Source organism: Peromyscus eremicus, chromosome 19 (assembly GCF_949786415.1).
Source record: "Peromyscus eremicus chromosome 19, PerEre_H2_v1, whole genome shotgun sequence".
Taxonomy (NCBI): Eukaryota; Metazoa; Chordata; class Mammalia; order Rodentia; family Cricetidae; genus Peromyscus; species Peromyscus eremicus.
The window spans coordinates 453282-467711 of NC_081435.1; the positions used below are offsets into that span (position 1 = coordinate 453282).

Genomic DNA, 14430 nt, shown 5'->3' on the forward strand with positions numbered 1-14430 from the left:
TCCCTGCATTACACCTGAGTAGTCTAATGGGCTTCTCATTTCTGGAAGGTGTTTTCACTTTTGAGCTTTTTACTCCCTGTTGATACTTTGAAGTTTGTTCTTTAGTTTTAAAACATGGTAAGCATTTCTTATTGTTTATATTTGATCATTTCAGTACCTTATACATTTGTGAGTCTGTTTCAGCTATCTTTTGTGGTTATTTTGCTTAAAATGTCTTGTCTCTGTGTGTCTGATAGCTGTCGTATGTTTTGGTTTTTTGTTGTTGTTGTTTGTTTGTTTTGTTTTGTTTTGTTTGAGAAGAATGGTTTTGAGTCCTACAGTGGCTACCTTTCTTGAGAGAGGGCTTTTTTGTTTATTTGTAGGTTGGTTGGTTGGTTGTTTGGTTCTTTTTTTTTTTTTTTTTTTTTTTTTTGAGACAGGGTTTCTATGTGTAACAGCCCTAGCTGTCCTAGAACTCACTTCATAGACCAGGTTGTCCTTGAACTCACAGAGATCCACCTACCTATACCTTCCGGGTTCTGGCATTAAAGGTGTGCACCATCACCACCCTTCGAGAAAGGGTTTTCATTGCTTGTATATGGTGCCTTAAAAAGGGACTGCTGCCAATGAGGGTCCCTTTAATCTAGCCAAGTTCAGAGCCTATTACTGTCTTCATCATCCAGAAAATTTGGCATTAGGCTATGATGTTTTTTCACTGTTGCCTGAACATGGCTTGATAATGAGATTTTTCCACTTATTATATTTTTTTCTCCTTCCTTTGGCCCAAAAAGCTACTCAAAGAACAACAGAATATCACACCTGACTCTTTCTGACAGGAATTATAAAGGAAGCATAGATATCTGAATACCATTCCTAATATTAATAGTGTATAATGCTAATACAGTTTGTAACACTAAGAAATCAATACTGGCACAGCACTCATTGTCAACGAGAGACATTTGAATTTCATCAACTTATCACTCTTTCCTTTTTCTATTCCAGAATCCACATCACATTTAATTTTCATGTTACCTTGTCTCTTCAATGATCGTTCCTTAGTTTTTGCTTATCTTTGGTGACTCAACAGATGGGAATTGAAGTTAGGCTTTTGAAGAACACAGAGGGAATTGATGTTCCTTCTCAAAGCATCATTTTGAAATTGATATTGACATGCCTTGTACTGGCAGTGTTATCACTCATTGCTTAGTTAAGATAGTATCTCCTATTTGTCTATATAGTAGAGCTAGTTTTTCCCTTTGTGATCTAAAATGCTTATGAGGAAGGATGATATTTTAAGACTGTATACAGATACTTCTTTTCTTCCTAATCTTTGCCTACTAATATCTGTCAGTGGATCTCGCCTGATGTGAATATTATTAGGGCATCATGGTGATTTTCTCATCTGTTCTACATTTATTAATGGTTATCCTTCCATAAGAGAAAAATGTCTTCTCGAAGGCTTGTTTCTAGTTTAGCTACCTCTTTCCAAATGAACTGTGGGTATTTTATTCCTTGGGTTATAATGTCATAGATTATTCTTTACTTTTTTTGTTCATATTGTTCCTTTCTCTGCTACTGGGAGCTCCTCCAGATTTTCTTGGTATATATTATTACCCAGGCTCCTCTATTTTTCCCTTTCCCAGCCTTAAAGTCCCCCATTTTTCCAAAGAGCCTAGTTCCTTTTATTTAAGAATGATAGTTAAAGCCAAGATATAGACCTAAGATATACTTATGTCTAAACCGTCTCAGCAGGCAGAGCAAGGAAAGATATATGGACATACTAACTTACATGTACATGTACACCTGTATGAACAGCAACAGAAAAAATGAGATTACACAGGTAAAGCCAAAACTAATAGACCTGCTTATTTTTAACTAATTTCTGACAGTTAAATAATCTACTCATCTTTGTAATATTTTTACTCATTATATTGTCTCAGACTGAAATAGTTTGGTAAAATTCTAAATACTCTATAATCTGTGACTTTGTTTTGAATGTTGTGAATAAAAAGGACTAACTCAGCCTGGTATAGTAGCACATGCCTATTTTTAGCACTCAGGAGACTGAGAGGCAGGAGAGTCACCAATGTAAGCTATATATTAAGAACCTATCTCAGAAAAATAGTTAAACTATTTGTTACTATAATTTCTATAGAATTTTGAGTATTCTAGAGACACTTTAAGAAGTAAAGTTTAGCCAGGCATGATGGCACATGCCTTTAACCCCCAGCATTTGAGAGGCAGAGGCAGGAAGATCTCTATGCGTTCAGGGCCAGCCTGGTCTATGTGAGTAAGTTCCAGGACAGTCAGAGATATGTGGAGAAGACCCTGTCTCAAAACAACAATAATAACAAAATAAATATTAAAAAGTATTTGAAAATCAAGTGTGGTGTTTATTTCTGACTTCATCATTTCCTTATTTATGTATTTGGTATTTTATGTTTTGTTAATGTGACACAAGTCATAGTCTTATGCAACTTTTAAGTGACAGTGCACTTGCATAAAAATCTCTTTTTCATAGGTCTTAACTTACAGAGTCAGTTTAACCTGGAAAACGTCACTGTTTTCAATACAAATGAGCAGGAAAGCACCCTGGGTCAGAAGGTAAGACTGATAAGAAACCTTCTCACAGAACATTCTTAGATGTTTTTGTTAAGATGGTTGATATAAATGGGGCCCTTAAATCATCAAAAATTTGAAGACCTTTAACTTCATTTTTTTAAAAAAATGTATTAGTGTGTATACATACACATGTGGGGGTGGAGCGTGTGTGGAAATCAAAAGACAACTGTGTAGAATTGGTTCTGTCATTCCTCCTTTGTGTGAATTCCAAGGGTTAGATTTGAGTAACTAGGCTTGCACAATGGATGAATTTAACTTCTGAGCAATCTCATTTGGCCCTTCATTTTTAATATATAGAAGTAATAAAATTTCAAACAGTATTTAAAATACAAAGTATGGTGACTATAATCAAAGTTAGATGGTGTTGAGTTATTGAGTAGCTTGTCTTCTGTTATAGTGGGTGTTAGAGAAGCTGTACTCAGCTCTTTTGTGGTCATAATCATAAGGTACATTATAGAGGGAAAGTGTTTTCTGTGAGTACATATAACCCTTCCTAATAGTCTCCATCTAATCTTACAAGACTTGGAGTACTTGTACAAACTAATGTTATTTTTCCCAAATAAGATGATATAATATATACAGCTCTTAAGTTCATCTCCTTTAAACTGATACATCAGTTTAATTACAGATTAGATTCCAGAATGGATGTACCATAATTTCTTGTCAATAGACATTCAGATTTTCTTTAATTTGAAGCCAGAGTCTCATATAGCCCAGGCTGATCTTGAACTCAAGGATGACCTTGGGCTCTTGATCCTCCTGTCTTCACCTCCAAAATACTGGCTTATGTTACCATCTGCAGCTCAAATAACTTCTAGTAGAAATCGTTACCATTACAGTGAACTGTATGTATGATTGCTAACCCATGCATGTCTCCTTAGTCAGTGTGTGCATTTCATTTTAAGAGCTACTGTTACTTCGCAGAAAAGGTACGTCCATTTGTACTGTTTCCAGTGACAAGTAAAGACTGCCTGTCTGTCTCCTGCAGCCTTATACCCATGCTAGCTTCTATCCTTCATTATTATTAGTTTAATCTTTGTTTTGGTGATGAAAAATATTTGGAAAATAAGGCAGGTTTTGTGTCTTTACACATGGCAGTTGTTATGTTATTGTTATACCTGTCATTCAAAATTCCCATTGCCTTAAAGATTATAGGGCTAAATAATTACTGTAAGTAGACTTCCCTAATAATAATTGTGTAGAGGTATATAAATTACTTAATTGTATAGTGTGCCATACTTTGCTCAAGGACTACTTCATGACAGAGTGGTTTTTGTTTTGTTTTGTTTTATTCAGCATACTGAGGATAGAGAAGAAGGGATGGATGTAGAAGAAGGTGAAATGGGAGATGATGAAGCCCCAACAACTTGGTGAGTTTTTAGAGCTTAAGATTTCGTGATTTATAAAGGTAACCTTTAATGAGGTATCAAATGCTGGAATGAAGATACAGACAAGGAGGAGGGAAATCATGCTTATAGGTTTCTTTTATATATACTTTTTATGTATGTTGAGTAAATCCTGAATCACTAGTGTGCTGTATCAGTTGGCTTCTAAATTATGGGCAAATACTTGACTGTTTGCAGAGCCCATCTTACTAGCATATCCCAACTAGCAACAACCTTAGGAGCCCCTCCCTCCCTTCTTTCCATTAACCTATGGGCCTGGTGCCCATGGTAAGTGTACTGACTTAATGACATGCAAATTAGAAACCTCCTTCTCTCTCTCTCTCTCTCTCTCTCTCTCTCTCTCTCTCTCTCTCTCTCTTTCTCTGTCTCTTTCTCCCCCCCCTCCATTCTTACCACTCCTTTTCTTACCTCTGTTACAGGTAATCTCTTCATAGTGCTAATTAGAAGCAGTGAGGAGGAAGGGGAAAGGAAGACCAGAGTCTTCCTGCGCTAGCAGAATAGCACTGTTCCATGTCTGAAGCAGTAGGCATTAACGTCAGTTGTAAGTGAAAGATTTTCTATAATTGCTGTCCAGAAGATCATTAGGGATTCTTCTGTCTTCACAGGGAGAGGTATTTCTGATATTCCAGATTTCAAATTCAATCAGATATTCATATGAGAAACATTTAGGGGTTGATGTATTCTGGGATTTAATTCCAGTGCTTGCTTGCTAGTCATATGACTATAAAAAAGTGGTTTCCTACAGCTGAGTTTTGGTACCTTTAAAATGTATCAGTGCTACCTACTCATTGTGGTTTTTGAAAGGATTAAGATTATGATCAGAAGTGGTCTACTAAAGCACTTTGGTATTTTTTATAGTAGTTACTGATGAAACATGCAATAGAAAATGTAAAGCACACAGAAAAGTATCTCTTCATTTTCCAGTCATTTTCTAAGCATTATTCTAGTTATGGTTACTCTTTTTTTTTTTTTTTTTTTTTTTTTTTGAGACTGGTTTGTTTATATATATTATAGATAGAGTGGACCTTTAGGGTCTGCCTGTACAACAGTGGGCAAAAGTAGTAGATGCTTAGATAACGGGTTACTTGAAGTATAAATAGAACCCCAGAGATACTCTACTATCTAGTTACTGGCTGGCCTAGTAGAGAGCATTCAGGTCTATTGGTATGACCATAAACTAATCCAAGGACTGGCAAAGATGCCCAGTGGGTAAAAGTGCCTGTTGCCAACTCTGACAACCTGAGTGATCCCCAGAACCCATATGGTGGAGAGAACTGACTCCACAAGTTGTCCAATGACCTCTGAGCTTGTCTTGTGGCACACAAATGTACATACACGCTAAATAAATAAATACATAAATGTTAAAAATAAACTCATCCACAGGAATGTTGTTTAAATAGGATCTGGCACTCAGCTATCTTTGTCTATTATAAATAGTTTTATGAGTGAAAGTATATGGAAAATTGTTGCTGGCTCTGCAACTGGGATCCCACTGTCTGATCCTGGGGGCAGGGGATGAATAGACACAGAACCAAACAGCACAGTCTCTGGGAGGTTGTAAGCAGTCTCGTTTATTAAACAAAAGACTTTATGTGTGTAGTTTTTGGTGGGCTCTGCTTACAGCTGCCGTGATGGTTCCCAGTCGGCAGTTGTCATCTTGGGGGTCTGGTTTCAGGCTCCTCTGGGATACTACTGCGCATGTCAGAGCTCTTTGTTTGCTTAAGGCATAGCCCAGTGCTTTTGGCCTTACCTGCCTCAGAGAATTGTAATTCTTATGAGTGAGTAGCTGAGTTAGCAGTTAGCCTTAAGAACTGAATTTAAGTGGAGAGATAGCTCAGCAGTTGAGAGCACTTGTTCTTACAGAGGACCCAGGTTTGGTTCCCAGCACCCACATGTTGGCTTATAACCATCTAATACTCCAGTTCCAGGGGAATTGATGCCCTCCTCTTGCCATGTGATGCGCACACACACACACACACAGGCAAAGCCATCAAACTATTAAAATAAATAAAGTTAAAATAAAAGGACTGAATTTGTGGCTGGACTTGGTTGCACACACATTTAACCCCAGCCTTTGGAAGCTGAGGTAGGTAGAGCTCTTGAGTTCAATGTCATCTTGGTCTACATAGAAAGTTCCAGGCCAGCCAGGACTGCACAGTGAGACCCTATCTCAAAAATTAAAAGTAACAACTACAAAACTTCTTGTATAATATTAAAAGAACCAGCCTTAATATTATATTTCCCAGGGGCTCAGGAGAGAAAACTACAAATGGTGAGGACTATTTTCGGGAAATAGAATCTCAGCACACCGAGCTCTTTAGTCCACTTGCTTTTATTTCTCTGGGATAAAATCCTGTCTACACAGCTTCATTTCTGTTCTCATGCCTAGCTCTTTTCTTGCCTGATTTATCTCTACCTTTATCTACTGTTCCCTCTAAGTTCTATCTTAATTCTCTCATTCTAATTCTGCCTCATCTAAGTCCTTCTCATCTCATTCTTACCCAGCTAGTACTTCCTCATCTGGCTCTTCCTCATCTTCCATCTTGTCCTCACGTTTTCTCTGGTCAAAATCCTCCTTATCAGCCAGGCGTTGGTGGCACACGCCTTTAATCCCAGCACTCAGGAGGCAGAGCCAGGCGGATCTCTGTGAGTTCGAGGCCAGCCTGGGCTACCAAGTGAGTTCCAGGAAAGGCGCAAAGCTACACAGAGAAACCCTGTCTTGAAAAACAAAACAAACAAACAAACAAACAAAAAAAATCCTCCTTATCCCTCTCTGTTCTCCGTCCTCAAGTTCTCTACCCTCTCTTCCTCTCTCTCTCCTTACACCTCTAGGTTCTATCTTCCTTCTCTGAAAATAAAACTTCCCTTTTATCCCTTTGACCCTTATCTGTCCATGCTATCTGCTGTTTTTTCTGCAGGGTGGGGGAAGTGTGCTTGTTCTCTAGGCAACCTTTGTACAGCTAGATGTCTCTGGTGATAGTTAAAGGGAGATCTGGAATTAGAGGTAAGATTTGGGAAAGGAGAAAGTTAAGCTTAATTCGCACATCTGCCAGGCCTTCTCTAACAGGTAGTCTGGATGCTAGGGTCTGTTCTTAAGAGGGTACAAAAGTATGTCTGATAATCCTTCGTCTGGGGATGGACCTGGCTGGATGCTGCCAATGATGATAATTACAGGGAGGCTTGAACTGGGGTTCTGGCTGTACATAGCTGTCAGCACAGAAGGTTATCTAAATATTCCTAGAAGTGGTTAGGTAAGGAGTTAGAGGTCTACAAAGTTAGTAAGACTGTAAGAAAGGAGGATCCGAGCTAAATTGTGCAAAGCTATTACTTAAGTTCTACCTAACATAGGTAATGTCTCCTTGAGGAATTTACTGGAGACTAGCATGTGGTGGTCTGGAGTGTTATTTCTGTTAGTCCTTGAATGTGGCTAAGGGAGATATCTGATTCCAGCTCTAAAAGGAGAAAAAACGGATGGGCCTGAGGGAAGGAAGTCTTTCCTGAGGTTGTTCTCCAAATACCTCGAATGTATATGTACAAATAGTGATCAGTCCACACTGTTAGCAATTCTTAGGGGAAAAATCAATCGGGAAAGCTATGAAGGCACATAGGATTTTCATAACAGAAGACAGCTGATATATAACAAGTAAAATAACACCAAAAGCTCCTTAGAATTTGGCTTCCTCTGAAGGAATTCGTTGATCCCATTCAGGTAGTAGCTTTGCCATAACCAGCTGAGTTCTTATAATATATTCCTGTGGTCTGTAGCAAAAACTGGATTCCAAATTATAAAGTATCACCCATGAATTCATACTGTGGAGTCTATTTTAGATTTGATTCAAATAACGAATAAGTGTTTTTATACTAAAAGTCATGTGTAAGATTCTATTAATTTGCCAGGCGGTGGTGGCACACACCTTTAATCCCAGCACTCGGGAGGCAGAGGCAGGCAGATCTCTGTGAGTTCAAGGCTAGCCTGGTCTACAAAGCTAGTTCCAGGAAAGGCACAAAGCTACACAGAGAAACCCTGTCTCGAAAAACCAAAAAAAAAAAAAAAAAAAAATTCTATAAATGGCTCAGTGGAGGCAGGAGTAGTAGTGTAACCTGTACACCCAGAACCTGAGGGTTAGGCTGCAGGACTGCCTTGAATTTGAGGGCAGCTTGTCTCAAAATAATGATAACATTATTCAACACTAAAAAAATTAGTTTTCAGAGCATTTCAATTTAAGATACTTAGGTGACATTCTACAGGATTGTTGGTGTTGTATAGAGTCTTCCTTTGTTGGCCAGATGGGTTTTCAATTCTTGGGCTCAAGAGATATTCCTGCCTCACCTTACCCAAATGTCTGGACTACAGTCATGCTTGACTACATCTTACTTCAGACATTCTATTTTAGATAGTAACTCTTACCTCTAACTTGTTACTGCTTACAAATGTAGTAAGTTGTACCCATTGGCACAACTAACTAACTGCTGGGGAGCCTGAGACAGGAAGATCCAAGATTGAAAGTATGCCAAATCTTATTTAAACAACTTTCCTATTTACTTTTAGATTTCAGTATTTTTTTTGTTTTGTGTTTGTTTGTTTGTTTAGTGTGTATGTACATGCTGCATGTGCCATAGCACAAACACAAAGGTCAAAAGACAGTTTTTGGAAGTCAGTTCTCTCTTTGCATTATGTGAGTGGAAAAGTGGACAGTAAATTGGTGTCCAGTGTGTAGACTCTTTAAGTTTAATTAGAGAGCAGGAGGTATAGCTCAGTGGAGCTCTTGCCTGGCAAATACAAACCCTAGATTCAATCCTCAACACCAAAAAAGCCTTTAACCATGAAAAAAATAACATTTAGGAGTAGGGAATATAACCATCAAGTAGGAGATGTTTTTGTGACTGAACTATAAAAGTTTCTTAGTATGTTGAATACTCCTTCAAAATTTACTCTGGAATGGGGGTGTATCTTAGAGGCAAAGTACTTGGCTATTATACTATAGGGTGCTGAGTTTAATCCCCAGCACCACAGAAAACAGGTGTGATTGATTCTGTAAGGCACCTCACCACCAAACCAACTAAAGAAGGTTGAAAATGATAATCAGCAACTTGAATAAAATTCTTCTTCAGAGGGTAAGGAGATGCAGTTGTGAGGCCTTGAGTTTGAAAACTCAGAATCCATCTACAGCACACATCTGTACTCCCAGAGCTCCTGCAAGAGAATACCCAGAAGTTCACAGGCCAGCTAACCTAGTGTGTGCTGCAGCAAACAGTAGAGACCCTACCTGGAAGAAGATAGAGGCAAGGACCTACACCCAAGGTTGTCCTCCATAGTCCACACATGCACCTACACCCACACACAGACACACGTGTCAGAGAAAGATAGCTAAAAACAAGAGATCCTTTTTTTTATTTGTTGTTGTTTATTTTATTTTATTTTTATTTTTTTGAACATAGGTTCCTACTTTTTATTTATTTTTTTGTTTATTTTATTTATTTATTTATTATGTATACAGAAGAAGGCACCAGATCTCATTACAGATGGTTGTGAGCCACCATGTGGTTGCTGCGAATTGAACTCAGGACCTCTGGAAGAGCAGTCAGTGCTCTTAACCTCTGAGCTATCTCTCCAGCCCACAAGATCCTTTTTAAAAGGATTTATTTTTATTTATGTGTATGTGTGTCTATGTGTAGGTATGTGCACATGAGTCAAGTGCCTCTGAAGGTTGGAGAGGTGTCCAGTCCCCTAGAACTGAAGTTTCAGGCAGTTTTGAGCTACCTGGTATGGGTGCTGAGAACTGAACTCTGGTCCTCTACAAAACAGTAAGGGCTCTTAACCGCTGAATCATCTCTCTGGCCCTTAAGTAAACAAAGGATTCCTATTGATGTCAAGTACTAAATTGTATTTGGATCTTCTAGTGACTCAGACAAAAATGGACATATAAATGGTTGCATGATTCTCTCTGTTAGAGATAACCTTCTGTTTTTCTTAGAATAAATCCCCTGGTCCTACATAGTATCATAGCCAGATTGGAAGTTGAATTAGTAATGCCATAGTGAAGTCACTAGAAAAAAGGCCTATTTTTGTGATACTAACTTGATTTGTTCCTTACATATTTGTCTCATACTAGCACTTCCTAGAATAGTTGGTAGTTATCCATTCAAATTGGTTTAAGTGTCCAGGGCTAGCAGGATAGTACTTACGGGGTAGTCTACGAACCCAGATTTCTTCTGACTTCTGTTTCCAGCATACATTTGCCCTTTTTCCTATAGTGTAAGTGGCTCACAGCCAGTTCTACATTTATAACAGCAGGAAAGGGGAAGACATATGAAACATGGCCCAGATATTGCACATATGACTTCTTCCAACTAATTTCACATGGCCACTCCTAGCAGCAAGAAAGATCAAGAGTCATTAGTCTTTCATTCTAAATAGCCATATGTTTGGTCAAAATTCAAGAGCTCCACCAGTATACAAAGGGTCTATGGAGGTTTCAGATCCCTTCAGACTCTTTGTAAAAGTTTATGTATTTATTTTTGAATGTATGGTTTTTAGGGGATATGAGCTTCTGAAAAGGTTTTGTGGCCCAGGAAAAGAACATTTATATATCTATAAACAATTTAAGTGATTTAATATAATATTTATTTTATAGCTCTATTCCAATCGATTACAACCTATATAGAAAATTTTGGTCGCTTCAGGATTACTTCAGGAACCCAGTACAATGCTATGAGAAGATTTCTTGGAAAACTTTTCTCAAGGTGAGTTACTATCCACAGACCTCAAAAAGCTGATATCTCAGAGATAATGGCAGAGCCAGACTTTATCTTGCCCAAATACTTTTCACTATAGAATTCTTTCTCTGATGGTTTTATACCCATTATATAATATTCAGAAACTAAATTGTGAATTGATTCTTAACCACTGATTTTGTAGTACAGTTTTTAAGTGGCTTAAAGTTTAAAAGTTAATAATTAAAGCCTTGAGGGCTTGTTTTTTAAAGTAATTGCTGTCAACATAAATTGGTGATTTTTTTTCAGGATGTCTTCTATTTTTGAATCTTTTTGAAGGGCACACAGTAATGTTTATTGAGAGGCAGGGAAGAGATCCCACAGCAAGGAGATGGCTTGAAAGTAGTTACCCTGCCCAATTGTTCTTTTCTCCCAGTTGTTCTATTGAAACGGGGTTCATTAAACTATAGCCCCAAGCCAAGTCAGTCTGCTTTGTGAAGAGGTTTGTTGGACTGCAGCCATGCTGATTCATTTACCTGTGGTTTTCTGTAGTGTGGCAGTGTTAAGTAGTTGGAACTGACACCATATGTGCCACAAAGCACAAAATGTTTGCTCTCTGGTCCTTTACAAAACATTTGCCACCCATTTTAGAAGAATTCCCTTATTTGTCTTGTAGAAATGGCAGGCTGATCCAAATAAAAAAAATATATAGATAAATAGTTTTTAAAGGAACATGGTAAATGTTCTGTGTTAATTTTTATGCAGTCTAGAGGAATGAAATCATCCATATTGAGATTAAAATGGTGAGTGAGAAATTATAAGGAATTATCTTCTCATTGTTTTGTGAGTTTTTTGAGGTTTCCATAGCTGGTTAAACAGTTGATTTTACTGCTAATTCTTTAAAACTTCTCACAGTTTTCATACATGAATTTTAGGCACTTTTACCCCATTTCTTTCTAAAACACACACACACACACACACACACACACACACACACACACACACACACACCACCCTTCTTTCCAGCAAGTTCTCTCCCTGCTTTCATATCTTCTTTTGGCATCTGGCCCAACTAAGTTTAGTTAGGTTTGCCTGCCTGCATATGGGAGCAGTTCTTTACTGGAGTGTGGCAGTGAGATCAGTGGATGTACCCCTGAAGAAAGTGACCCCCCTCCTCCCCAGTAACCATTAGCTGCCAGCAGACCCTCAGACAGGTGAGGGGCCTTAAGGGCTCTTCCCCAGTCCGTGATCAAATGCTGGCAGGCCCAATCTCATGCAGTTCTTGTGCAGATAACCACAATTGTTATGAGGTCTTGAGTCCAACAGCTGTGCCCTATCCAGAAGGCATCTTTTTGCTGCATATCTCCCCTCAGCCTCTGACCTTTACGTCTTTCTGTCCCTACTTCCACAATCTTCCCTGGGCTTGGTGGTGATGATATAGATGTCCAACTTAGGGCTTGAGCACTCCGCTATCACTTTTTCTCACCTCTTAGCCACTATAGGGATTCTGCATTAACCATCCCCCATTGCAATAAGAGGCTTCTCTGGTGAAGTCTAAGCACAGCACTAGTGTGTTCATATAAGTATGATTTAGACTGCAATAACATCATAACCACTTAGCAAAAGCATTCACTGGTAAGTTTTTATATACAATCAGCTCTTTATATCAGAAGGTTCTGCACCTATGCCATCAGTCATCCACAGATTGAAAATATTTGGAAAATTTGTGTCTGTAGTGAACACATGCAAACTGCTTTCTTATAACAGATATTTCCATAGCATTTACATTGTATTAGGTACTATTTATATGAGATAGTTTAGACAACTGTACAGGAGGGTATACTATGTCTTAAAGGAGACATTTCAGTAGCTTAAGATTCTTGTCTCAGAGACAGAGCTGAACAGATACCCAAGGGGGAATGACTTTACTAGGAAAGCCTTTCTTTTTCTGTTTGCTGCTTGACACTTTACAAAATATTATAAAAGTCTTGTAGTTCTCTTGAGGAATAATGTTTATTCCTGCTTTTGCAGTATTATGAAATCTCATCAAAAGCGTTTTTACCCCCACATTGCTGTTAGAATTTTTTATGCCTTTTTAATAATATGCCTTACATTATACATAGGTTAACTGAGAGTAAATTCTAAATATTTGATATAGAAAATCACTAAATGAATTTTTTATAACAATGTCAAAGAAAACTAATTTTTTTTCTTTGCAGTATTCTGAAGAAGTTTTAGCTGTTTTTAAGAGTTATAAATTAGATGATACTCAAGCCTCTAGGAAAAAAATGGAAGAATTGAAAACAGGAGGAGAACATGTGTACTTTGCAAAGTTTTTAACAAGCGAAAAGGTAAAAGTCATATTTTCCACTAAGTTTGAGGGATTTTGTTCTAAAAGTGCATAGTCTGTTCGTGTTCAGTAGAATCACTCTTTACTTTTGGTTATAGCCAACGCTGGTTTTAGTTTTTGATTTCTATTTCTTACTGAACAAATAGGACGAATTTGATTACAAAGCTGTTTCCCACTAAGTCACTTAGTGGACTTACTCTAGAATAAATATACCTGATTACTTTGAAGTGTATATATTTTAAATTTTAAGTTAGAATTTATTTTGTATAAAAATACTTTGCAGTTCATTTATCATATAGTTAAAAATAAAGGGCTTTAAAGTTCCCTGTTGATTTTCTATGCATTTTAGTGAGTTTTGTTCAAAGTGTCACACTGAGTTTATGTTTTGACTCACTCCTTTTGCTGCAAGCACATAGCAATAATAAGTGAAATATGAACAAGAGAACACTGAAAAGACAAAGCCTAGCTCCCAGAAATAAATATCTTCATAGGTTAGAAATAGCACATTATGCAGGGTGGTGGTGATGCACACCTTTAATCCCAGCACTTGGAAGGAGAGGCAGGTGGATCTCTGAGTTCGAAGCCAATGTGGTGTGCAGAGTGAATTCCATGACAGCCAGAACTACACAGAGAAACGATGTCTTGGGGGGGGGGGGGGTGATCAATGAGAACAACAACAAATAATTAAACAAAATAAATACTAAGTTAATGGGAGTAAAACAGAAGCCATGGCGTGTTGGACTCCATCCATAGCAGATGATGGCCCCACAAGTTTGACTGCAAGTAGCAGAGGCTAAGTGTGCTCCTTGTTCAACCAAGGCAGAGCCACATACTGCCAGCTGGGGACTGCTGTGGAAGTTTATTTACCTATATCACAAACTTCTGCCGAGAGCCGTGGTTTTATAGGACATCACCAGCCCGGGAATAGCAAAGCCATAGCTTTGTCTCTGTGTGCTTACTCGGTGATGCAAACATGATGCCACCTACAGTCTCCTCAAGCAGCTGCCCCAAAAGTCAGAACACTTCTTCATATTTGCTGCCCTAATGGACATAATGCAAAACTGCTAGATAGAGATGGGTGTACACAGAGAAAAAAGTAAGCAAGGACCTCAAGAGAAAAGTTTCCCATTCAAACCCTCTAATTAGTTAAAACTCCAAAGTCTAAGGAGGTCTAGTAAAAGATCACTGGCAAAATCATCTACTGAAATATACACATTTATTACAGGTAATATTCAACCATATCAACACACACACACACACACACACACACACACACACACACACAGAGGTAATTGTTGAGATAGTAGCCATCAAAAAAGGCAAGAAATTGGGAAATTGAAATAGGTATAAAGGCAGTAA

General features: G+C 38.1%; 1 protein-coding gene across 1 annotated transcript in view; it reads left to right on the top strand.

The window, feature by feature from the left end:
* Thoc1 (THO complex subunit 1) overlaps positions 1–14430 on the top strand; it is a 45936-nt gene that overhangs the window by 12899 nt on the left and 18607 nt on the right. The window contains exons 8-11 of the mRNA XM_059246493.1: positions 2501–2583; positions 3898–3971; positions 10643–10751; positions 12941–13072. Of these exons, the coding sequence (XP_059102476.1) occupies positions 2501–2583; positions 3898–3971; positions 10643–10751; positions 12941–13072 (398 nt within the window). The remainder of the gene's footprint in view (positions 1–2500; positions 2584–3897; positions 3972–10642; positions 10752–12940; positions 13073–14430) is intronic.